The sequence below is a fragment of the Corvus hawaiiensis genome, chromosome 23 (assembly GCF_020740725.1).
Source record: "Corvus hawaiiensis isolate bCorHaw1 chromosome 23, bCorHaw1.pri.cur, whole genome shotgun sequence".
NCBI lineage: Eukaryota > Metazoa > Chordata > Aves > Passeriformes > Corvidae > Corvus > Corvus hawaiiensis.
The window spans coordinates 2,363,989-2,389,843 of record NC_063235.1 but is presented as its reverse complement, the minus strand read 5'-3'; the positions used below and the strand labels follow the sequence as shown (position 1 = coordinate 2,389,843).

Here is a 25,855-nt window from a genome sequence, read left to right as displayed (position 1 = left end):
CGGCGCGCCCCGCGCGGCGCCGTGATGGGCGGGGCCTAATGGTGCCCCGCCCCGAGGGCTCGAGCCGGCCCCGCCCCTGTAACGGAGAACGGCCCCGGTCCCGGCTCTGTAACGCGGGAACGGCCCCGGTCCCGGCTCTGTAACGCGGGAACGGCCCCGGTCCCACCCCTGTAACGGAGAACGGCCCCGGTCCCTCCCCTGTAACGGAGAACGGCCCCGGTCCCGGCTCTGTAACGCGGGAACGGCCCCGGTCCCACCCCTGTAACGGAGAACGGCCCCGGTCCCGCCTCTGTAACGCGGGAACGGCCCCGGTCCCACCCCTGTAACGGAGAACGGCCCCGGTCCCGGCTCTGTAACGGAGAACGGCCCCGGTCCCGCCTCTGTAACGGGGGAACGGCCCCGGTCCCGGCTCTGTAACGCGGGAACGGCCCTGGTCCCGCCTCTGTAACGGGGGAACGGCCCCGGTACCGTCCGTGTAAGGCGGAGACAGCCCCGGTCCCGCCCCTGTCACGGGGGAACAACCCCGGTCCCGCCCCTGTCACGGGGGAACGGCCCCGGTACCGGCTCTGTAACGGGGGAACGGCTCCGGTCCCGCCTCTATAAGGCGAGGACAGCGCCGGTCCCGCCCCTGTAACGCGGGGACAGCGCCTCTGGCCAAGCAGAGCCGGGGTACGGCTGCGGTACAAGCAGACACAGCTGAGCCGGTACGAGCCAAAAGCCGCCTCTCTCCGGTATCAGCCCGGAGGCCGCAGCTGCCCCAGGGCTGTGCTCGGAGCCCCCACCCCGAGCACCGCAGGCACAGCCACGCTCGCTCACGGCCCGGGCTCTCACGGCAAGCCAGGCTCCCCAGAATGTTTCCAGCAACTCCGGAGCAGTAGAACACACATCCGAGAGCCAGGCACACCGTGCCAGAATACTGCAGCAACAGGCACGGGAGTTTCTGACGGTGACTTTTCAACCTTGGGAACATTAGTGAAGACTTTAAAAATAGTGTCTGCAGCAGTTCTACTGCCACGATCAATGATGTGCAGAGAGGAGAGAGGAGTCAAGCAGTTACAGAAACCCTGAGCTCAGCCACCTGTAGCTGTGTCCTCAATTCCAGTTTCCAGAGGACTAAAACAGGCTAGAAGGAGGATGGAGCCTAGAAATAATGCTCCCTTTTAGGCCTGGTGAGGAGCTAAGTGCTTTTGTTCTTATACAGCAGTGTGACACCCAAAGGATTCTGCCTGGCAGTGGGCATGCACAAATCAATAGCTTCTACCATTTCCAAGGAAAACTTCAAAAAAGGAGCAGAACAACACTGAGTTCCCTTGCTTTCAAGTCAGATCACCAATGGCTCCACATTCTAGTAAAAGGCAAATACTCAGAGCTGACTCAATGCTGCTGAGGTAAGAGATTCATTTTCCTGGCATCAGCTATTGTACAGGACTCTGCATAGAAGTATTGTGTATGTCCTTGTGAAATGAATTTTGTGTTTTCAGGTAGTTTCATTCTGAAAAATCAAGGACCACAGAACTAAAGCTGCAGGAAACACTACTGTACTGATATAAAGTCTTCTACTCTGCTTAGAGAGGGAACTGCAAACACACATGTGCCAATGTCTAAACTGCAAGAGAAAGGAGCTCTGACAGAGGCTTTTAAAAGTGTTTATTGATGATTATTAGATGGAATGATGGCGCAATAGTGCAAACCACTGTGCAATTGGGAGAACACTCCCTTCCCAGCTTTCACGTTTACTTTATTACAGAAGAGACATGGAATGAGGATTAAGGATTAAATACAAAATGGGTCAGTATGCTGCATTTACCACCCCCCCCTTGGGCTTTGGACAGATTACTGTTCCCTCAGTGCATGTCAGTTCAGAGCTACATCGAAGTGGGGAGTGGCTGCTTGTTCTGCTCAACCCTATGAGCTGGAAGCAGCAATCTTTTTCATTTGCACACACATTCTCAGTCTGAAAATCCTAGCACTTCACTCAGCCAGTTTCTGCACTTTCTGTTTCATAAAGAATTGAAAATACCAAATGTTCACAAGCCACACATAATACTTACTAGAACACTACAAGTGAGCTTCAAGAGCACTTCTTCAGAAGCAAGATTTCTGCTAACACTCTTCACTAATCTTACTAGCTTGTAAACTTAGGTGCCCACTTCCTCATTTTTAAGTGTTTTTCTCCCTGGAAGCTTCTAAAAACAATTGAGAGTGAGCAGCTGAACTTTTTATACTTAGTGCTTGAGTCAGCATCGGAAGAGATTTATTTGTCCAGTAGTAAGCGACCAGCTAGTTTGTCTAAGGAGGTTGCACTGTGAGATTCTAAGTCAAAGAACATTCTCTCCTCAAGTGATGCATTTTGTGAAAAAACAACCCCAACCACACCCAAAAAATTTAAACAACACAGTTATGAGTCTCAAGGCTAAACTGACCAGCATGCAGAGATTCAAATTATCATCCATGCATACCCTCCTTGCCTCTCAAATCTGTAATAACATCCTTTTCTTCAAGAGAATCTATAACCACAGCCACCTGGAGACAATAAAACCATGGGGCAGATACTGGAGACTTTAGAAACTGCTGGATTTACATCATGTGACTTGGTGGTGTGCTGTTTTTGAGTGTCATTCTCATTCCAGTCCAACAAAGTTACCTACACATACAAAATGTTAAAGTTGTGCGACTTGTCAAAAACAAGACATCTCCAATTATTGATCACACTTCAGCATACAGCTGGGACAGGGCATAACACATTACAGAAAGCAAAACCACAAGATTTTAGTTACATAAAGCAATATAATTTGTATATTAACTGATAAATACTGTCTCCATGGGTCACTAATTCCAAATACTAGTTATCTGCACATTAGTTGCTAATATCTATTACTAGAAGGAGTTCCAGCTTGTGCTCTCTCAGGGTGGTCAATTCATCTCCGAGACTAGTCAGCCTGTTTGCTCTGAGAGAAAATATCTCAGCAGTGAGACTGGGTTCCATGGGAAGATTTCATTTTTTTGTCAGCCAGATAAGGAGTCCTATGATTATACAGGCCACAGCAAGGCCAAGAATCAGGATACAGATCTTCTTACGGGATTTCTTCTAATAAGAGAAAAAAAAAAGCCACTGACACCAGGAACACTTGAGGAAAAAGCAAGGCTACCATTCACATTACTAACTTGGGTGAACAAGAGCACTTGATACCCACAGTTATTTGAGAGAAGTAACCAGTGTGGTCTGAACGCTTTTATATGTTCCTTAAACTCCATGATTCTACAGATGAATGTTGTTAATTTTAGGAGTTCAGTGGTCTGAGAGATGCAGTTAAGTCAAAATGTGACAGGTTTTGCTTCTCTTTTCTCTTAAGGAAAATACAAGTCTCAGAGAAGACCAAACCTTTCTAGCTATTTAGATTTTTCAGGTAATCCTAATCAAACTCCTGAGCAGCTCTCCGACACAATCTTCCCATGGCCACTTGGGCTTGGTGTTGCATTTGTACATTTTAAATTATTTCATGTACATGGACTTGGATTTTACAGCTTTCCTCACTTTATTCATCACAGGAAACTACCATCCATATACACCAAACATTTTTAACTTGGCATCTAAGGATTTGAGGGTAGTTATATATAACCACTTCCTTCTCCATCCAGAAAAAAAAACCACATGCAAAACATGTCCAACAGCTCCCAAACTTAGATTTATAAATACCTCAGAACTTTGGTAAGGAAGCCATGGAGAGAGAGACTACTACTACACGCTGCCAGATGGTAAAGGCAACTTCCGACCCTTGCACTCAACAGCATTGGAGTTTTATTGCCTTCCAGTATCTCCCACTTAACAGCTTGGAAGAGTCCAGTATTTATCTTGTGTGGAAGCCTTAAGTCCCAGCAGTAATGGGACTGACTAAAGCAGAACCCTTACCCCTTCACAGAAGTCAGACCTACAGGGACAAGGATGCTGAAAGGAAGCTACAGAAAACACTGGCTACTATACAGCTGTGAGAGCCACTGCAAGAGATGTGATGGGACAGGGAGCCCAGACTATGGGATAGAAACTCAGCAGCTGGACAGAAGTGTTGCAAATCCTGGTCACCAGAAGTTACCTGAGTCTGGGCATAAATTTTTGCATATCAGTGTCTTGGCTGATATGTTTACAAGTTGGATACAACATCAGAATTTGTTCTTGTTTCTTCTGCTAACTCCTAACAACAACAAAGACAGGTAAACACTTAGGCTTGCAGACTGTGAAAGGCCAGACTCTATCTACTCTAAAGTACAAGGTGAATTTCAGTATCATGTTTTAGACTCAAGTGCTTTATATATTCCTTGCAGTCAATTTTGAGTGAATGCCAGCTTGCACGAGCTGGTTTTAATAACTAGTCTGGTGTGCTGCAGTCCTCAGTGTCTTGCTCAGCCTGTTTCATTATTGCTCAACTATACACTGACAATCAAGCAAGCACATAGAATTTACCTGATAATAGGCAGCTCTCTGTAACTGCTCACTGGCTCTTTCCACATGGACTTCTGCACTTTCCACATTTGCCTCTATGCTATCTATGGAAAAAGCAGGAGAACTCATTGCAAAATATTTCAGAGCTTCAGTGTTTAAAAATTATAACCAGAAATACAATATTTTTAATGCAAAATACTGAAAAATTTAATCCATGTACACAAAACATGTAACTGAATCAAGAAAAAACTTCTTATTATCCAAATGCACTTACCAATCATATCTCCTTGGTCATGAATCATCATGGCTAAATCCTTAAATATCTGATTGACATCCAAAATGTCTGCCTGAAGACAACAGTTTAACAAGTTACAACAAACACTGCGTACAATTTTTTCTAATCCTCCCTCTTAGCACCTCTTCTGACCATCACTCAAAGCATCAGAATAGACACCAGCATTCACTGACTGAGGTGACTTGATGTTACCACCTTGGGATTAACAATGGGAGCCTACAATACTCCTGCTACTGAATATTTGTTTCATCACATTAGCAATTAGCACAATATGAACGCTGTAACATGAATTGCTCCTGCCATCTCTGAAGGATCACCAGTCAACACTGAGGGAAAATATACCTCCTTCAACAGGAGCAGGGAGATTATATTGGCATCAATCCTCTCTACAAGAATCTATTCCTCCACCATCAGCTCTCCTCAGCCCATCCCACTAATTAGCACTGCACGACTCCTTTATCTCCCAGTACTGTTAACTGTGCAGGATCGACTGGTCACCTCTAATTGCCTGATTGCGGTTTCTCTTTCTTTAATGAGTTCAAGGTCCTGTTCAGTTATTGCCACATCTTCTTCCTGAGACTGCATCTGATTCCAATCTTCACCACTAGAAAGAGAGGGAAAGTCAGTCTCTCCCTGACTGTAGGTACTTCAATGCTGCATTTTATGGCAAAATGAATTAAGTTTGAAGAGTTTTCTACAGAATAACCCCCAGGTTCTTGGCCCTGTCACTGTGTACAAGGGCAGGACCAATTTGTGACTGTTGTGACAATTGAAAAAAGGCACAGATCAGGCAATGTGAAGAAACTGGAAAGCAGTTACATGCATAGAACACTCAGTTCAAGAATGTAACAGTTATCTACAGCATTATAGAAGAAACCTGCTTATTTCAGTTCTGCTTTTTTTAAGAAATACTTGTACATTCCTTGCTTCTTACCATCCCTCCAAAAAGGAGAAATCAGGGTGAAAGTTCTGATAGAGAGCAGCCTGCAAGCACATTAACAGAACAGAAGAACACCTGACAAACCTGTGGATTCAAAGCTTCTTGCTTATCTGGCATTTGGAGATAAGACTACAGTGTTTTAGTATTTCAATTCATTAGTCTAGTAAGAACTTTGAATTAAATTACCCACCAAAAGAGGTATTAAAACTCAAGTAACTCTGCATCCCAGTCTACCCCTCTCCTGACGAGCTGGTTCTTCACAACTGCTGCAGAAGTTACACCAATTAGAGTGGAGCCAGCACCTATAATACAAGGCCATCTCTATGTTCAGCTTAAAAAGTTCTTCAAGGGCAACATCTCCATCTTTTCAATAGAGAAGTGCACCAGAAAGCATTGTACCAGTCCAGTGTTCAGTACAACACTAAATAGTAAGTTTTAAAGTCTTAAAAGTGCCTAAAGAAATGAAAATAAACTACATGAGTAGGTCAGACACAGCTGACCATTCCAGTAATTCAGCTCTGAGATGACCATAGGGTCTGCAGATCTCAAAAGCAGAAGTTTCTGACACATAGCACACAAGAACAGCTTTGAAAGTGGAATAGCTGCTGTGTGCCATCATCTCTCACTGTGCTAAGAGCCTCTGGGTCCCACTGCTTTAGTGTGCAAGGCCTTCAAACCCATCCCAGCACCTGCATAACTGAACACCTGGGGTTTCACCCCTGCTCAGAGTGAAAGCCCAGGGCTAATGAAGGGACACACACCAAGCAGCTGAGCAGATGAAGGGCAGTTTGCAGAGGGAGGATAAGACAGGTCACCAAGGTCTCTTGATTCAGAAAGTGAAAGGATTTATACAGACAGGGCCAACAGATTTCAGGCCAGTTGACACATTAATCACAGGTACTTCTGGAGGGGCTCAGACTCTCTTTACCACACTGTAGAGTTGATGCAACATTTTACAAAGCCGTCTACCACACAGGCACACTGTTACTGCAGAAGCAGTACAACTGTCTGACAGGTGACAGTAATGCTGTCTTGTTGTGCACATTCTAGGATTAGTTTGCCAGTGCACAATGTCCAGGACTTCTGAATTTTAGGCAGCCTCATCTGCTATTCTGCTGTAGCTTCAATTGGGCTGCTAGAGAACATCTAAACCCATGATATAAATACACAGCACTCTGTGGAAAGAGTCACAGTGAGTGAAATCCTGTCTGGTAATCTTGTGTTTACAGGCCTGAACACCAGGAGCTCCAGCTGCCACATCCTAAGGGCACTACTATTCCCCTCAGGGTAATAATCACAGAGTCTGTACTTAAGGAGGATAAAATACTGTCATATGCAGTTTCTTACATAGTATATTACATGTGCTGTAATAATTGCTTTTCAACTCTTTTTGCTTTGCATCCAGCCAGCAGAGTCTGGCCTGAATTACAGTAACATACCATACCATAAAAACTTTAGTTATATGTAATGAAAACCTCAAGAGTACAAAGTTATTACCTATCAAATGAAACAAGCTGTTCTTCTCTGAACCGCTCATCAGCCTGGAAGAGATAAAGGAGTCACTACTCTCACAGACTACCAGGACCATGCACAAAATCACCAGCAGTATCTTGAAGACCAAGGCATATACTGTCCAGAGAGCTCTTGGAGAATGCCACTGTCACTGCAGCTTTCAGATTAAACTCAGGTTATGTAAGATTAGTTTTAGCTTCATCTTTAGATTTAATTTTTAGATTCAGATTGTCTCTGCCAATCAGAGGCAACTGAATGATCAAAAGCAGCCAGTCCAGTTCTCGAATCAGCTGTCAATGTCTGTAATCTCCTTTCTCAACATGAAGCAAAAAATTTAGAGCATAATCCAATGGATAAATGTGTTCCCTTGCAGAAATTAAGAACGCAGAACTAGCAGAAAGCCCTGAGGCAAAAGGAGAGAAATGCTTTCACTGGCCATTTTATTATGAATTCTTAGTAGCCACAGGGGTTTGTCAAAACGTAACAGTGAACATACATTGGAGATATTAGCAGGACAGAAGCTATAGGAATATAAAGCAACACAGTGTGAGTGTAATTTAAGGTGTGTTAAGCTTCCATCTGAACTCTTAAAATTTATAGCATAGGGCTGACATCAAGTGAAGAGCAGCCTGCAATACTTTCCTATTCACTATACTTTGACTTCCCATCTCATCTCCTGCAACATTTGCAACTACCAGGATTCCTTCCCTCCTCTATACTGACACTGGAGCACACTGAATTGAGAGGTTACTTCCAACACCTGCAATGGCAAAAGTACTGCACCAATGCCTCAGCTGCACTCAGTAAGGTGTCAGTAGACAGGTATGAGGTTGGAAGGCAAGTACAAGATCTCTCAGAAGACTCATAGCTCACTATATCACTCCAAATTCCCATAATACTTACAGAGATACGGGAGCCAGCTCTCGCCCTTGCTATGGTCTCTTTTTCCTTCTCTGACACTCGCCTCTGTACTGCCTGGAAATTATTTAAGGCCGCGGAGAAGTCATTCATTAATCGTTCTTTCTGAAGCCTCTGTTGGCGCTGAAGAATCGAAACACAAACAAGAGTTTAGACATTCCCATTCATTATAAAGTGACTGTCAGACCCTTAGAAAACCATCATAACCACAACAACAACAACAACAACAAAGAATGCTGGCATTCAGTGATCTTCTGGTGCCAGCGGTCTGGGGCGCTGGATAGAACAAAAAGCCCACCATGTTTTAATTCCTTAAACCAATGCTCCATGCCTTGCCAAATGCAGGACAGTTTTGTGCAACAAGGCTCTCCAATTTCAATCTAGTTTTAAAGTCTGAAGTATGCCATTACTTTTATTCTAATCACATTCCAATAATTCACCACATTTAACTACATACCATTTGGTTACCTACAGTGCTTTTTCCCACCATTCCTTCACTTAGCCAACCTCATAGTACTTAAACTTCTCACAAACACAGGAAACCCCACACTTCCAGAGCTAATGACAACACCCACTGTCCCAGTCTCCTAAGGTGTCTCTCCCAACCATGCCACACTACAAGCCTGTTATTATTAGATCAGATAACATCCTTAGTCCTGATAACCATTTCAGTTTATCTTTTCTCCAAATACATTAATTGCAATAATCCTTTTCATCCTCGTTTTACAATATCAATTTATTTAGCCTCCACAGGACATCTTCTTTGACTGTTGTGACATTCCAGTAATGTGAAATAAGAAGTTGTGGAAAAGCTTGTCCCAAGGACAATGCTAGGTCAGGTCCTATGTTTTCTGATAGAGAGATTTGCAACAGCTGGCTCAAACTGTGGGATTTCCAGGACTGTAATCCTGCAATGAGCTTGTACCAATTCAACAATCATTTCAAGGAAATAAATATTTTCAATTATTTTTTTTTCTATAAAAAGCCACTACAGCAGCCTCATAATACATTGAAGCTTCCATCTGAACCCTCTGGAAGCAACAACCCTTCTGCCAGAGCAGATCCTCAGCATTCTGATTCCAGCTCCTGCAGATTTTGACCGAACTTTCCATGGGTTACATTCAGTGAGATGCACATGACAGGATTTTGTTCACCACAGAAGATTAACTGAAAAATATTTGCTGAACAAACCAGCAAAACATGGCCATGCTTCCAACTGACATATAAACCTTAAATACAGAATTAGACCAAGACAACATCTGCTGACCCACATCCCCAGATCATCCTACAACAGTATCCCAAAAGCAGGCAGTGGTGAATTGACACTAGCAGCAGAGGACTGTTCCTTCCCTTTCCCACAGGGAGCAGGAACTCAAACTATTATTTGGTAAGAGACAATCATAATCTTTGCCTCATCATATTTTGCTTTATTCAAATATAAGCAAAGTGAGCCAGCTTCCCCTACCCGCCCCCCCAATAAATCACATGCAAGAGAAAGCTTACTGGCATGCTCACATTTCATACTGATAGGCAGTGTGCTCTGAATTCTTATCCTAAAACACTACCTTGCACCACCAGGCGCTTTGTAAACAAGATTGTTTTTCAGAAATTTACTCAGAACACCAGAATTGCACACTGAGTTCTCCCCAAACATTTAGGGCCTCTTATTCTCATGTGGGAAAGTTTTGTACCTATTTGCTCCTGGGAAACATGGTTTTCCCAGTGTCATATAAGCAGCCAGGATGCAGCCAGCTTAATGAGCTTCTCTATTTCACCATCATCCTTCATTTCAAAATGCTGCTGTCTCTTCAGCTGTGCCAGTTCAGGATTTGTGAGGTTGTGGTCTACCCTAGATTAATGAAATGAGTCATCTAGAAGTATGTCCAGAAAATTCTGCCTGCCTACCTGTTCAGAAGCAGACAGGGGAAGTGGCAGAGACCCCAACTCCTTTAGATATTCATTGGTCTCTTTGGCAAGGCGGTTTGCAGAGTGCTGCAGCTGTTGTCTGAAATAGAAGTTCAAAGGCAATTATACAAGATCTACCTAAAAAGCAGCCACTGAGCATTTAGTGTCCAGAATGATGACTAAATAGGGGTTCTGAGATCACACAGCCTTACAGTAGGTTTTTTCCAACCTAAAGGATCAGAGATGTACTTTGTTTTTTTTTTAAATCAACTTGACTCTGGACTACATTTTTAAAAAAAGATTCAAATAACTTCTTTGCTCCCTGCTAACTAGTATAATTCAGTAGCTTTAAAAATATCTTTTTCTCCAATGGCATAAGAGAGAAACAACTTTATTTAGTGAATATAATACCTCTTTTAGGGTGAATTCCTTATGATACCAATCAGTAACTAACTCTTCACTTGACAACCACCAACTTCATTGGTTAAATGTACATTTGATAAAAGTACAGAGACTCTGATATAAAATTCTTCACTTTTGTGAAAAACGGTGGTCAGAAAGAAGAACAATCCAGCTTCTACTTCAGAATCGCAAGGCTTTCCCTTGAGCCTTTATGGTGTCCAACAACATTGCAATATGAAGCTATTGTTGTGAAGTATCTAATACTAATATATAAAAACTATACTGAAAACTAGGAAAAAAAATACTAAAACCAGAAGCAATTTCTTTTGCATTCAGTGGGTACAAGATGCTTAAGTGAAAGTCACTTACTTGGCCCAACAGACACACAAATCAAGGCATTCAGGTACCATTATTGTATGAGCTGTATATGTAAACTGAACAAAACATCCATGCCTTTTGTTAAGTTTGTATGGCAGCTGACAATTTGTGGGGTGCAGCCACTCACCCCAAAGAGGAGAGATTATGCAATTTCTACAGTGATGTTAAATGGGCAGGCATTTGTTTGGTCACCAGTGATTAGTTCTTTAATCTACTGATTAAACAGAGATTGAGTCAACTGAGCAGCTCAAGGAAACAAATCCCTTTCTCTCCCAACTGGACTCTGATCTCATCCTTCAAATAAAGTATGTATATCTTCCACCACAAGTGGAACTTATCAAAAAATCGACATTATAAAAACCAGAATAATTGTGCATTCAGAGATTCAAGGTACTGTCACATGAATAGAGTGGAAGAAAGTACTTTGAAGTTTTCTTTGACGACCTCAAAAATTATTCTTTCCATAACGTGCTATTCATGCTTCACGAATTTGTAAAAGATGCTCAGACACAGAGAGCCCCTGTACAGTCTCTCCAGGGGTCAGTTTGAACTACACCTGTTTAAATGTCTTCTACATTGTCCCCCACTGGCATATTATTCTTCTGAAATTACATGTGACATTTTGGCTGCTATATATGATTGCTAATCTTTCTGCTGCCTAAATCGATCTGTACTACAAGCTACTTTTTCACCAGTTATGGGGCTTCCTTACTGTTTTTCCTTACTTGTCTCATGTGAGGACCAAATACCTGGTATGGCATTCATTTCTTCTAAACCATGAGTGAAGCTACTATGACTACTCCTCAGAGGACAGCTAATGCTAATGCATGGCTGATGTACTACTGCTTTTTAAAGAAACTATAGAAAAACTATATAGAAACTATAGAAAGAACTGTTCCTACTTAGAAGTTTTGAATGGCTTCTCCAGAGTCCTGCAGAAACACCTTAATTTGTCCAGTAAACTACTTAATGCAGCTAGTCATTCTGGGTTTGTAGGACTGTATTAAATTTATCTAATAAAGCATCTCCCCAAAGCGAGTAACCCACTTTCCCTAAGAACACAGACAGAAATGGAAGAACATCTATACCAATGTTTGCTCATTTAATACTCACAAATTTTCCTGAAGCTTGCTGGAATCCTGCTTGGTTCCCAGCTGGCTCATCAAATTCTTTATTTGAGCAGCTGAAGATAAAGAGATCACAGGATGAGTTAGTAAGACAAGTTCAAATATATTTTATTCCTTCTTGAATGTATTCTTTTAGCTTTCCCCAAAAGAAAGCTAAAAGCTAAATTTATTTCAATGTCTGACTTAACCTAGTAAGGCAACACTTAAATTCTTTGCTTTAAATATATACAAGTATTTATTGGTGGATGCCAAGAGGATGTGGACCAGACTCTTCTCACTGGTGTCCAGAGACAGCACATGGGACAACAGCCACAACTGAAACACAGGAAGTTCCATCTAAATATGAGGAAAAATTATTTTGCTGAGAGGGTGACAAAGCCCTGGAATGGGCTGCCCACAGAAGCTGTGGAGTCTCCTTCCCTGGAGGTGTTCAAACCCTGCCTGGATGCCATCCTGCACAACCTGCTTGGGGGGAACCTGCTTTACCAGGGGCTGGACCAGATGAACTCCAGAGGTCCATTCCAAACTCAATAGTTTTGGGACTCTGTGAAATGCAAAGTGTATTTTAAACATCCCCACCTATACATGATCCAGCCTAACAAACTAACTTTCAGACAAGAAAGTGATAGTGAGGCATAGGTACCCTGAAGAGAAGTCAGTGGAGCTAAAAGCTTATGCACGCCTCTTCCTCAACCTTTTTAGACCAACTAACAGAGCTGTTTCTACCAGCCTTGCTATTTCAGTATTTTAGGCTATCACTGCTGCAGAATAACTTCACTATGCTGTGTTGCCACTTTTACATTATTTTAAAGTTACTTAAATTATTAGTGCTCTGTTAAAAAAAATAAAAAGAAAATGACAAGTGTTGCTATTAGTTTCAAAAAACTCCCCCAGACCTGCATTTTTCTACTCATGATAGTCCAAACCTTTCATAATACTGGCACAAACAGTCTTTCAAGAACAACAGATAGCAATGTGCACCTCACAGTTGGCCTTTGTCAATTCGAAATCACGTTGTAGCGCAGAGAGATATTTTAGACCTCCTTCTCCCTTATCTCCAATGTTTTCCCACTATTTTCCTTGTACAGGCACTCTGATCATGAAACCACACAATGAATCACATCAAACCATTAATCTACCTGAAAAGCAAGTACATTTTCTCTTCCCACTCCCTCTATCTTAGAATACTTCTTTGACAGATCAAGAAGCTGATCCACTTTATTCTGCAGCAGCACAGTTTTTATCAATACTGACATGCTGGGCTCAGCACTCATAACAGCAGCACAAAGATTGATTGTCCCAAATCGATCATGAAATCTATACTGTCGCATCATGCAGTGAGAGGCAAGGCCAAGGAGGAACACCGTAATACAGTTCCACAGGCAACTGAATTGAACTGAATTATCCCACAAGTTTAACAAGAGTTTCTTCCAATTCAGAGACACCCTTCTGTGTAACTTCTACTTTCAGCCCGGAGCCTCTGCAGTTGAATAAATATGTTGCTGGAGAAGCATCTGATCCCTACCACGGCCACTTCTTTTAAAGGGATGTCCAGTGGCTTATAACAAGTGCATCTCAGCTAAAGCTGCAATATGAGTTAATCAGTAATTAGCCAGTAATTAGCTTTTACATCCACCAAGTGTATCCTAACCTAGAATTTCAGACTTCTATTAGGTTATACAGTGAAGAGCTGGTTGGCAACTCCTCGTATACTGAGCTTGGCTTCCAGCAAGCAAGACTGCACATATTTCACAGCTCTGTCAGACACAGGAAGGTCAGAAAAATTCATAGTCAAGCTGGTGACAAACGGCACACGGACTGCACTCTGAGTGCGGATGCCGAGGACTTGGCAAACAGCATTTGTGCCATAATGTCCAGGCACTCTGGGACTTATTTTTCTCTGCATGGGGAGATTCTTGCACAGTCCCATTTGCAGGCCAGGCAATGTGCTGTCTGTCCTGCCCTTGCCAGGTTCAGCAGTTTGCTTTTCTTAGTTTATCTCAGCCAACAGCAACACACAGTCTACAGAAAATGAGAGGAAAGTGTCTGGGAAATGAAAGGAAGAGGATGGAGCTCTTTATTCTTTGGATAGGGGGTATGTACCAACACATGGAGCCCCCTCAGTCAACAGCTTTCTGTCTCCAAGCCCTTTTAATTTCAGGCTGTAGAGCCTTCCACATACTCACTATCTGACAGCTAAGATTTCTTGAAACACTTCAATCTTTGCTCTAGCTGCAAGACTGTTACATTACTGAGCAAACAACAGTTTAGCCAGCTCAGGCCACCGGTTTTCTGTAAATTTTGTGTGAAATGCTCACTCCACAGACTCCCCAAAGAAGTGAATAATACTCAGCTGTGCATACTGTTTGCTCTTTTCCTTATAGGGGAAGAAGAAATGAGGACAGCCTTAAGGCTTCAATATATCTTTTTCTCTTAGGCTTGAATGGAAAGCTTTTATACAGTGTGTAATAAAGTTAACTACTGTAACATTAATGATGTTACAGATATTCTGTGTGTTCCCACCCACCTCGATAAAACTGTAAGGCTATTTGTTTAATTTGAGATAGGCAGCACATGAAGATAGGATGGCTGCAGGTCATGAGACAGCGGAAGCCTGTCCTATGAGAGAGAGAAGCTGAGCTGCTTAGAACAGGAGGCTTAAAGAAATGCTGTAGAAGGGAGAAAGAAGGAGGGTAAAGGAAAAAATAAAAAGAGGACAAAAGAAAAAAAAACTCAACACGCCACGCTATTTGGCAAACTTTGAAGCAATTTAACAATGCCTACACCAAGGGGAAATGAACATGACTGAACAAAGCATTTTCAGTAACATAAATAGCTTTGTATCATCAGAGAAGTCATCAACTTTCTAAGGAACCAACACGTTCAACTGATCTTGCCCTTAAAAAAATTGCATGGGCACTCAAACAATTAATGTCTCTTTTAGCAAAGACTGTATCCTTAGGAAGCATTTTATCAAAGACTCTTCAGGACGTGACTGCTTTTATGAGCAGCATTTCAGGGATCAGTACTGAGATTTCTATGATTATCATACAATATCGGTAACTCTCTCTAATGACAACCACGCGACCAAGAAACTGCAACACCTTAGGCACATCCTGCCCGGGAGCAGGACGCTGCGAGCACAGCGAGGGGGGAAGCCGCACGTTCTCATCCCCATTCGAGATCCCTGGGACAGCAGCTGCTCCCGAGCGCGGTGACACCTCGGGCTCCTGTTGCCCCCGGAGCCCCTCACTGAGGACATCCAACGCCAGCGAGCGGCCGGACTGGCCGTAGTGCCACTGCCGCAGGGAAGGGGACGCTCGGTGACAGGGACAGACACTCACCGAGAGCGCCCGCAGCGTTCACCCCGCCCTGCAGCCGGGCTGGGCATCACCGCGCCCAGCACCCGCCGTGTGCCCGGCCCGGGGGGGGAGCCCGCCCCGAGTCCGCCTGCCCCGGGCACCCCTGCCCGGAACCGCTCCGGGGAGCCTCTGCCCACCCCGGCTCCTGCCGCACCCCCGCGCTCCCGGCCCCGGGGCGCTGCCGGGCCGGGCCGCCCCGTCCCTCCCCGGCCGCGCACTCACTGTACTGCGCAATGCGCTGCACGTTGCCGCTGCATGTCTGGATGATGCCGCCGAAGTCCCGGGGCGGCGGCGGCGCCCCGGGGCCGCGCGGGTCGAGCGGCCCGTACGACATGGCCGGGCCGGAGCGGAGCGACCGCGGGCCCCGCTGACAGCGCCCGGCCACGCCGCGCCTGCGCGGCCGCCGCGCCTGCGTGCTGTGGGGGGACTGAGAGCGCGGGCAGCCGCGGGCGCGGCCGGCGTGAGGGGTGCGAGGGCTGGAGTGAGGAACCAGGGAGTCGTCAAGAGCTCTGGAACATCATGCAGGCCCACCGTCCACCCAGCACTGCCACTGTAACCTCTAAATCACTAAAACATCACTCGGCGCCAGATCACGTCGGCTCTTGAACATCTCCAGGGATGGTGACTCCACCACCTCCCTGGGGATAGGAAAGATGTATACTAATGTCTTTACAAATAATTTGATGGGTGAAGGTATGGGTGCAAACATCTTTGAAATGGGCCTTAATATCTCTGCTGACTTTGGGCAGCAGCTTTGTTGCAGCTCCCAGACAGCTTGGCTCCTCAAATAGACAATGGTCTGCACAAGCCTGAACTTCTGAACTTTGGGGTAAAATGACAGGTTCAAGGGGGGATATGTGGTAGGCGGTTCAGGAAGGCTGTATCTTCTTGGTACCTCAGCCGATGGGGAAAGGAAGAGGGCAACATGCGGCCGGGAGCTTAGGATCAAAGGAGGCTGCACCCTCTGAAATCCCGAGAGAAATCTGTGCTTGCACGTGCCCTGGTGGACTCTCTCCCTTTATTCGAATAAAGTTGAAGGACTCCTCCGTCTCTTTTTTGGACATAAGCCTCTGGCGTTTGTGGATTTTCCCGACTCTGGGCAGCCCCTTCCAATACCTGAGAGTGAGAACATCTTTTCTAATATCTCATCTGAATCTCCACTGTCTCAGCTTAAGGCCATTTCCTCCTGTCCTCTCACTGCAGGCACAGCAGATGAGACCAGCACCCACCTCACTACAACCTCTTGGGGAGTTGTAGAGAGCGATGTCATCCCCCTGAGCCTCCTCTAGGCTAAACAAATCCAGTTCTTCATAAGACATGTTTTTCTAGAGCCTTCACAGGCCTTGTTGTCCTTTGCTCACGCTCCAGCACCTAAATGTCCTTTTGGAAGTGAGGGGCCCAGAACTGATCACAGTACTCATGGTGTGGCCTCACCAAGGCCGAGTGCAGGGGCAGAGTCCCTTCCCTGGCCCTGCTGGGTACACTGTTCTTGATACAGGACAAACAACCTCAGCCAGGGTGAGGGCTGGAGTGACAGCCTGGCCTGGGGTGAGGAGGAGCCGTGCTTCCAGTACCGAGCAGTCCCACCAGCAATAACGCAAATGCTTGCAAATCAAGAGTAAAGGAATTTAAGAGAAGATCCCTTTCTGCTCCCTGCTGCAGGAGTTGTAGTATTTTAAGGAAAGTACATCCAATCTTTGAATAAAAAACCTGGGGTCATGCCCTGTAAGAAGAAGTCAGTGTGAGTAGAGTGTAAATATTTCTTTGAGAAATGCTTGATACAACAACAAATTTCTAATTCCAGAAGCATCCACAACAGGTCAAAATGATGGTAAATATGGAGCAGGGCCATGGATGAAACTTGTATAATAGAGTAAGAGAAGGCTCCAGGGTGATCTTATTGTGGCCTTCCAGTGCCTGAAGGGGCTCCAGGAAAGCTGGAGAGGGACTTTGGGTGGAGGATGGAGGGACAGGACAAAGGGGAATGGCTTCCCACTGTCACAGTGCAGGGTTAGATGGGATATTAGGAAGAAATTCTTCCCTGTGAGGGTGGGGAGGCCCTGGCACAGGCTGCCCAGAGAAGCTGTGGCTGCCCCTGGATCCCTGGAAGTGCCCAAGGCCAGGGTGGACAGGGCTTGGAGCAGCCTGGGACAGTGGAAGGTGTCCCTGCCCATGGCAGGGGGTGGGAATGAGATGAATCTTAAGGTCTCTTTCAACCCAAACAATTCTGTGACTGTATAAATAGGTATTTATTCAACTTGATGCACATGGGCAGTTTGTTGAAGCTGGTTTGATTGAAGCAGCCTGGAGGGAAATATTTTCACATCCTGAACTGTTAAAACACTTGTTCAAATTCAACAAATCTTTGGTGAGCACAAATAGGGTTTATTACAAAGAAGGCCAGCATTGGAGAGGGCACCACTTGGGACAGAAACTAATTTGAAATAGAATGTAGTAAATCCCAATAAACAGTACTACACATTTTAGTGAGGCAATGCATTTTACTCTGTTTAAGAGCATTAAAAAACTAGAAGTTGCATTAACAAACTGGAATTTGCTTTCAGCTTCAGAAGTATTCTAGAAGAAATAATGCTCATTCCTCAAAAATTATATTCCTAAGGAAAGCTTTGTAAAATAAATGGAAGTAAAAGAAACGTGTGGGGGTTTTGGACTGCAGTAGCAAGTAATTTGGACTGCAAGTGGTCTCTTACATACACTAAATAAACAAACTATTGTCAGGAGATGAAAATACACGTTAAAGAAAAGACGTTGCACTTTAAAAGTGGAGCTTTATCTCTTGACAGAAGGCTACTGGAAAAATCCAGATCCCTGTCTTGGTTGCATTGGATTCATGCTTCCTGAAGATATGTAATGAGGCTGGAATTGTTTGGCTGCAACTGGATGTACAGTATGTTCTCCTGGATGAGCTGTTCCTCTGAAAGGGTGTCCATGTTAGTGTGGTACGTTTGTGGTGATAAAGTCCCACACTCCTCCCTTGCTTTGAAGAATAATGACACTCATTTGTAAGAAGAAGAGATCTTTTTCTTTCTCTTTTGATCTGCTTTTTCAGTGTCACCTTAGAAGAGGTGACAGACACAAAGCCAGTTGCTTGAAGATGGGCATGCTTTATTGTGCAAATTTCTGGCCTAATAATTTGCACACAGTATTGTTTGGCTGAAGAGCACCAGCATCTTCTCTAGGTGCTTTTGTGCCCTGGAAGTTGGGGTTTGGTGAGGGTTTTTTGGGAAGGTTAATAAAAACGTTAATTCTAAAAGAAGGAAATGTCTGGGTCATGATTTCATGGCAACATGGACTGACCTATGGGGGAGGAAAGGAGCACAGTTCAAGCTTCATGCTGGCTATTTCCCACTCTATACACATCCATCACCAGCAGGCAAAATCAGTCTGCATTGTGTTCCTGGATCTCCCAGCTCCAATTCTGTCCATCCCTGTAGAAGAAGTAAAGCCTGGTTATAAGAAAAAGGTTTACAGTGGTTTTAAGTTGAGGGATTTATTCAGTGTTAGAAGAACCAATTCTTTAAATGCAGAATTGCAGTATCTTTTTTCTCATGCTTCTTCAATGAAATGGGACCAGCTACAGAGAAATGAATCCTGCAGACAAATGAGCAGTAGAAGAGGAATGACTCACAGACCACCGAGGTCACTCTAAAGTGCAAGGCAGTTCACGGCACATGCAGTGCAGGGTGACACACAAGTCCTTCACCTGCACTTGCTGCTTCACAATCCATTTGGGACTGCACCTGCACTGCATTTCTGCCTATGGACTCAGCAGTGTAGATTCATCCTAAAAAAAAATTCCCCAGCCCTCCAGGAGAGATTAGTCCTTTCTCAGTGGCAGATTTCTCCTGGGACTGATGGGATCATTCTCCCCTGAGAAACTGTTGTGGGTAGCAACAGAGGGTGGCAGCAAGAACATATCCATGTGAGATGAGCAAGGATAGGCTGGATCACACAGAGTTATCTGCACTGCATTACCATAACAGAAGTCACCAGCTTGCATGCTGCTGGCATGAATTTAGGATCTTTCTTCTTCATGTGCTAAGTCCAATCATAGCAGAAAACAACTAGCAGGTCCAGAGTGCCTGTAATGCCTGTTCATGAGAGTCTTCAAAAAACTTCACTGAGATAAATCTAATTTGGATTTGCTCCCAACTCCACCACCCCGCTCCCCGAACCCCGCACCCAGCACTCAGCACCTGGCACCCAGCACCTGGCACCCCATATCCCGCACCTGGCATCCAGCATCCTGCACCCAGCATCCACCGCTCAGCACCCAGTACCTGGCATCCAGCTCCCTGCACCCCACACCCTGCATCCACTGCTCAGCACCCAGTACCTGGCACCCAGCACCCCACACCCAGCATCCACCGCTCAGCACCCAGTACCTCGCATCCAGCTCCCTGCACCCTGCACCCACCGCTCAGCACCCAGTCCCTGGCTCCCAGCACCCTGCACCCCGCAGCCAGCACCCACCGCTCAGCACCCAGTCCCTGGCTCCCAGCACCCTGCACCCCGCAGCCAGCACCCACCGCTCAGCACCCAGTCCCTGGCTCCCAGCACCCTGCACCCCGCAGCCAGCACCCACCGCTCAGCACCCAGTCCCTGGCTCCCAGCACCCTGCACCCCGCAGCCAGCACCCACCGCTCAGCACCCAGTCCCTGGCTCCCAGCACCCTGCACCCCGCAGCCAGCACCCACCGCTCAGCACCTAGTCCCTGGCTCCCAGCACCCTGCACCCCGCAGCCAGCACCCACCGCTCAGCACCCAGTCCCTGGCTCCCAGCACCCTGCACCCCGCAGCCAGCACCCACCGCTCAGCACCCAGTCCCTGGCTCCCAGCACCCTGCACCCCGCAGCCAGCACCCACCGCTCAGCACCCAGTCCCTGGCTCCCAGCACCCTGCACCCCGCAGCCAGCACCCACCGCTCAGCACCCAGTCCCTGGCTCCCAGCACCCTGCACCCCGCAGCCAGCACCCACCGCTCAGCACCCAGTCCCTGGCTCCCAGCACCCTGCACCCCGCAGCCAGCACCCACCGCTCAGCACCCAGTCCCTGGCTCCCAGCACCCTGCACCCCGCAGCCAGCACCCACCGCTCAGCACCCAGTCCCTGGCACCCAGCTCCCTGCACCCCACACCTCGCACCCACCACTCAGCACCCAGTACCTGGCTCCCAGCACCCTGCACCCCGCAGCCAGCACCCACCGCTCAGCACCCAGTCCCTGGCTCCCAGCACCCTGCACCCCGCAGCCAGCACCCACCGCTCAGCACCCAGTACCTGGCTCCCAGCACCCTGCACCCCACACCTCGCACCCACCGCTCAGCACCCAGTACCTGGCTCCCAGCACCCTGCACCCCGCAGCCAGCACCCACCGCTCAGCACCCAGTACCTGGCACCCAGCACCCTGCACCCCGCAGCCAGCACCCACCGCTCAGCACCCAGTACCTGGCTCCCAGCACCCTGCACCCCGCAGCCAGCACCCACCGCTCAGCACCCAGTACCTGGCACCCAGCACCCTGCACCCCGCAGCCAGCACCCACCGCTCAGCACCCAGTACCTGGCACCCAGCTCCCTGCACCCCACACCTCGCACCCACCACTCAGCACCCAGTACCTGGCACCCAGCACCCTGCACCCCGCACCCATCACCCACCGCTCAGCACCCAGTACCTGGCACCCAGCACCCTGCACCCCGCACCCATCACCCACCGCTCAGCACCTGGCACCCAGCTCCCCGCACCCACCGCTCAGCACCCAGTACCTGGCACCCCGCTCCCCGCTCCCCGCACCCCGCACCCAGTCCCTGGCTCCCCGCACCCCGCTCCCCACACCCCACACCCAGCTCCCCGCTCCCCTCACCCCGCTCCCCGTTCCCCTCACCCAGCTCCCCGCTCCCCTCACCCCGTTCCCCGCTCCCCGTTCCCCTCACCCCGCTCCCCGCTCCCCTCACCCCGTTCCCCGCTCCCCGTTCCCCTCACCCCGTTCCCCGCTCCCCTCACCCCGCTCCCCGCTCCCCGTTCCCCTCACCCCGCTCCCCGCTCCCCTCACCCCGCTCCCCGCTCCCCGCTTCCGCAGCGCTGGGGCCGGACCGGGCGGTGCTTCTCGCCCAGTACCGCGAGGGGGCAGCAGCGCCCCGTGGGAGTTCCCGGGTGGCCCCGAGTGGTCCCGGGGGGCCCCGGGTGGTCCCGGGTGTCGGGGACCCTTCCTGCCCACGCTGGCTCTGTCAGCACCCCGGCTGATTAGCGGTGCCTGTACGAGGGCGAGGTCACCGCCGATGGGCCCCAAGCAATCGCTCCGCAGCACCTGGGCATCCCTCTTCATTTGGGGACTGCTATGCTGGGATGGGGAGGACAGGCTGATCACACCCTGTCCATACTCTTTTCTGCTTTACACTGGCTACTCCAAAGAGCTGACTTCAAGATGCTGCCTTGGAATTGGACCCAGCTATATACAGGGCTTTGCTTCCCCTCCACTCCTACCAATGGCATTCCTCTCCTGTCCCTTCCAACCCCTTTGCACTGGGCATAAGAATAGGCCTGGGTTCCCAGGGATGAAGACAAATGGAAAAGTCAGGGTGTGCTTTCCAGAAAGTGCCAAGATTCCAGAAACTGTTGTCTTCACTAGAGAAGTCTGAGAGCTATTCTGAGTTAGACAAAGTCCATAAAGAAGTTCCCGTGGGGCTCTGCTGGGCTGAGCTGCCCAGTTCTCAGAGCAGAAGCTGCAGGCTCCCTCCCATTGCTCCTACCTCTGTTGTTGCCAGTCTCACACTGGCAGAGTATTCATCTGTTTTTCCTCTGGAATACCACGTATTTTAGCCCGTAGTCCAGCTCAGGTGATTTGTGGAAGTGTGGTAATGTTCTTTAATGAGAGGCTGTGCCCTCACACCCTGGGCACTATTCCAGCATACTCAACTCCTCTTGTTCTTCTGAGATCCCAGGTAACCCAGGTCAGCAGTCCAGAAATGAGGTCCCTGATTGCACATCCTGTGCTAACGAGCTTGTCTTCTGCCTGGTGGCCACATCAAAACTGCCACAAACATTTCTGTGGAGGATGTGACTCAGGGTCTCCTGCCTGCCTCCCCGTTGGCTGGGGGGACCCCAGCTGTGCCCTAAATGCTGGAGCTTGCTGAGCACATGGAGGCAGGTTTTGCATGGGAAGATAAGGAGGGCTTTTTTCAGCTCTGAAAGCTGTTTATTCTTTACAGCGTACTGACACCAGAACGGAAAGGGCCTTTTCCTGAAACTGGCTATTTATAAACAGCCTGTGGTGCCGAGCCTTCCCTTGCAGGGGGGCAGGGACTCTTGCAGCTTTTCTTTTGCTGCCTTGAGCTCACCCAGACATCCTTCAGACAGGAGTGAATAGAGCAGGTCTTGCTGCCCATCTGCTGGAGGCATGCTCCAGTACCGACAGCTTGTAGTAACTCTTTGGAAATGTCAGACTCCAGTGAGTACCTAATTCAGCCCTAAATCCCTTGCAGTTGGTGCTGTTCACAGCCCTGAATTCTTACAAAGGCTTTGCAGGAGAAATTGGCCATTTGTGGCAGTCGTGCCTTTAAATTGTGACACAGCTGGGCTTGTCCAAAGGGACATGTACCTCTGGTGCATGGGCAGAAATCAGGAGCACTTGTAGCTCTATCTTTCCAAGCTGCTGAACAGTGCAGTGTTCACTGCATCCACACATTAGAGGTGGGATTTGGCTGCTCCAAGATGCCTAAAACACAGCCTTGGAGCCTTGGCTAACTTTGCTTCTCTGTTGTGTGAGTCAGCACATGCAGGCAGCCGGGACAGCCACAAACTCATGGCTCAAGCACAAAGACCAAATTTATTCCCACTACTGAGCTGTCCCAGGGATCCCGAAGGCAACATCCAGGCAGAGGTACATAAACTTGGTCCATGCTGGAGGAACACTGGTCTGCTGCTCACACTGCTTTATCAAGGTTTATTCCCAGCTGCAAGGTCAATTGAGCCTTTACAATCCTCCTCACCAGTTTTCTTCTTTTAACCCATTCCTCCCAACACCTATGAAAGGAGAGAAATAGGCACCTTCAAATCTCTTCTCCATGAGATGCCTTTCTTTGGATTTTACCCAGTTTGTGTTGGGATCTCCCTCCCTCCCTGTTTTTTTCCCCCCAGCAGGCCAGTGGCTCTGTGAACAGTGCCGAGCTCCTCTTCAGGGACACTGGGATCCTCTTTTGAACCCTGCCAGAAACTCCAAGGAAGCTACAGCTAGGTTTAGTTATTAAAACTACTGATCCTTCCCTTACATAGCTGTGCCCTCTTGACAAACCAGGTTTGCTCTTGGCACTGCTTACAGTACTGCAGCATTACCTGTATTCTCCTGCCTGTAGAGATGTGATGGATTTTGGTTGTGGCTCTGGCATAGAAGGCCAGTGTGCCCGGCAAAACTCCTGGCACAGGGGTTTGGCCGAGAATTAAAGAATTAAATAAAACCCTCTGTCCCCTTCTGGAGTTTGTTTTGTGCTGTTGAAGAAAGGCAGAGGTGTGCAGAGGGATGGGGAGAGGATGGGGCAGACACACAGCTCTTCAGCCATTCAGGGAGAGACAGATTTCCATGGGGTTCTGCACTCCAAACACAGCTGAAGCAGAGAGGATGGACCATGGCTCAGAGCCAACAGCGTGGGAGATCAGAAAACTGTTGCATTGAGGTCTCTTCACCCCCCTGATATTTCAGTGGTCATGAGCAGGTCATGAATGTTTGTAGCAGGCTGAACTTGCAGAATTCCCTGGAGATGTGAACTCAGGGATATTTCTGGCAAATCTGGAAAGGAAATAATAATCCATCCGGAGGCTGCAGGATGCAGCACAGCCCCTGCACATGGAAAGGTCCCATTGCCTCTGAGCTGCACACATACAACTTGGCTGACTTGTCAAAACTGTCCTCAACTCGCTACAGTGCCTTGCAGTCAACTGACTTTTGTATTTACAGTTGAAACAGGAAAAGCAGGACTTGGTCCATACCTTGGTGTAGCAATTATGAAGCAACCTAACGGCAGACTGTAACCAGCATCTGGAAATCAGGAGTGTTGTAATGTGCTGAACAACGACATGCCCCAGAAGAGCCCTCAGCATGCAAATACTGCTGAGATGGAGCACACTGTGACCGCTGGCTTTCTAAACAACAGCATGTTATCAAAGACTTGAGGTGCAGATCCCTGTTTTCCCTCTTCTTCAGGGCAAAGGCTGATCTGGGAATTGGGCTGGGATCAGATGCTTTCAAAAGCAGCCACTTGCAAAGGTTTTACTATGGGCTTAGTCCTTTGTCTCTGGAATATCACTTGGATTTGGCAAAGAGCTACTTTCCCTAATCCCTATTCATGCAGAGACACGTGGAGGCTCCTGGGAATCCCTGCTGCCCTAGGGACTTGGGTTCAGCAAAGTGGGAATACTCCCCAGTGGGATCCTCAAGGGCCTCCAGCCAGCCTGCCTGGCCCTGGGAAGTGATATAGAGCCCCTTGCATTGCTCTTTCTAACTGGGATGTCCTTCCCCACGATCCAGACACCTGAGAGATGAAACTGCAAGTCAGCAAGCATGAGCCAGAGCCTTGTCTGTGTATCCATACACTGAGGCCTCAGCTGGCTCCTCTGGGTGGTAGATGGGCACACATAGATGAGTGGTGGCAGGCTGTAGCTGAGCTTCCCCCGCCCCTACAGCATTGCTTCTCTGTGCAGATGGTGGAGGAGGTGCAGGAGGAGGGCATCCCACTTTGTCCCCAGTCTTGAGCATCATGGGGCACTTTCTATGATGTGCCAGAGATGTGTGTCAGCTCTTCCCCGTGTCACACACAGATACTGCACTTCACTGTGTATTGGTTCCTACCTGAGAGCCCATGTTTTGCAAAGGGCCAGATCTGCCCTGTTGTAACTCCAGATTCCATTTGGTGCATTGTTAATAACAAAGAGGTGAATTGTTACCTATTTCTCATGCTGTTTTCCCTGGACACCCCTGTTGCCTGGTTCTTTGCCCTGCTACTGGCATTGCAGGGTAAACCCAGGAAGAGGAAAGGAAAGGAGCAGGCTGCCTTTTGAATGCAGTGTATGAGGTGCATCCAAGCATGGGGAATTTCCTCACACATGGCACTTCCATGGATGGCAGAGGTCAGGAAAAGGAGAAAAGAACATTGTCAGCCTCAGGCTGCTGCTGGATGTATCAGCAGCTGAAGGAGGATGCTCCTGGGTATGGTTCAATCTATGACCTTTGCCTGCCTCTGGCTTTCTCATTCCTACCCAGAGCCATGGCAGTCACCAGCCCTCACAGTCCACTGCACCAGGCAGATATGTTTTTTTTATTTGAAATAAGCTGTTTGCTGGAAAGCCCCAAGCCCTCCATTCTAAAGATTCAGCTCTTACAGAAGGAGCCAAGAAAGCCTCTGGCATCCTTTGCTACAATCACAGACCTCTTATTCCACTGGTCTACCAAAGCTAATCGCATGTAGGATCTCAGAGATATCCTCATCAGCATGTGCTTGTGACTTGAGGATCTGGAAGAGGGAACAACAGATGTTTCTGGCATTCATATAGCCAGACTTAACTCTGGTTCCTGT

General features: G+C 47.6%; 1 protein-coding gene and 1 long non-coding RNA gene across 2 annotated transcripts; both read right to left on the bottom strand.

Annotated features, from left to right (window-relative positions):
• Positions 1-1,630: 1,630 nt before the first annotated feature.
• On the bottom strand, positions 1,631-15,661 carry STX12 (syntaxin 12). Its single transcript, XM_048327150.1, has 9 exons — positions 15,500-15,661; positions 11,902-11,971; positions 10,009-10,108; positions 8,089-8,226; positions 7,171-7,214; positions 5,232-5,337; positions 4,713-4,785; positions 4,460-4,542; positions 1,631-3,088 (listed from the first exon to the last, which is right to left on the bottom strand). Exons 1-9 carry the CDS (start codon positions 15,609-15,611, stop codon positions 2,996-2,998), a joined length of 819 nt encoding a protein of 272 aa, XP_048183107.1. The 5' UTR covers positions 15,612-15,661; the 3' UTR covers positions 1,631-2,995.
• Positions 15,662-17,646: 1,985 nt separating this feature from the next.
• On the bottom strand, positions 17,647-21,392 carry LOC125337426. The gene is made up of 2 exons (XR_007208042.1): positions 21,343-21,392; positions 17,647-19,380 (listed from the first exon to the last, which is right to left on the bottom strand). It is a non-coding gene; the product is annotated as an uncharacterized LOC125337426 (long non-coding RNA).
• Positions 21,393-25,855: the final 4,463 nt, after the last annotated feature.

Coding starts and splice junctions, on each gene's coding strand:
- STX12 (XM_048327150.1), bottom strand. CDS start 15,611: ATGTCGTACGGGCCGCTCGACCCGCGCGGCCCCGGGGCGCCGCCGCCG. Junction 10,109..11,901: donor AGCAAGCTTCAGGAAAATTT/GTGAGTATTAAA, acceptor CTTCTATTTCAG/ACAACAGCTGCAGCACTCTG. Junction 4,543..4,712: donor TGACCAAGGAGATATGATTG/GTAAGTGCATTT, acceptor CTTTTTCCATAG/ATAGCATAGAGGCAAATGTG.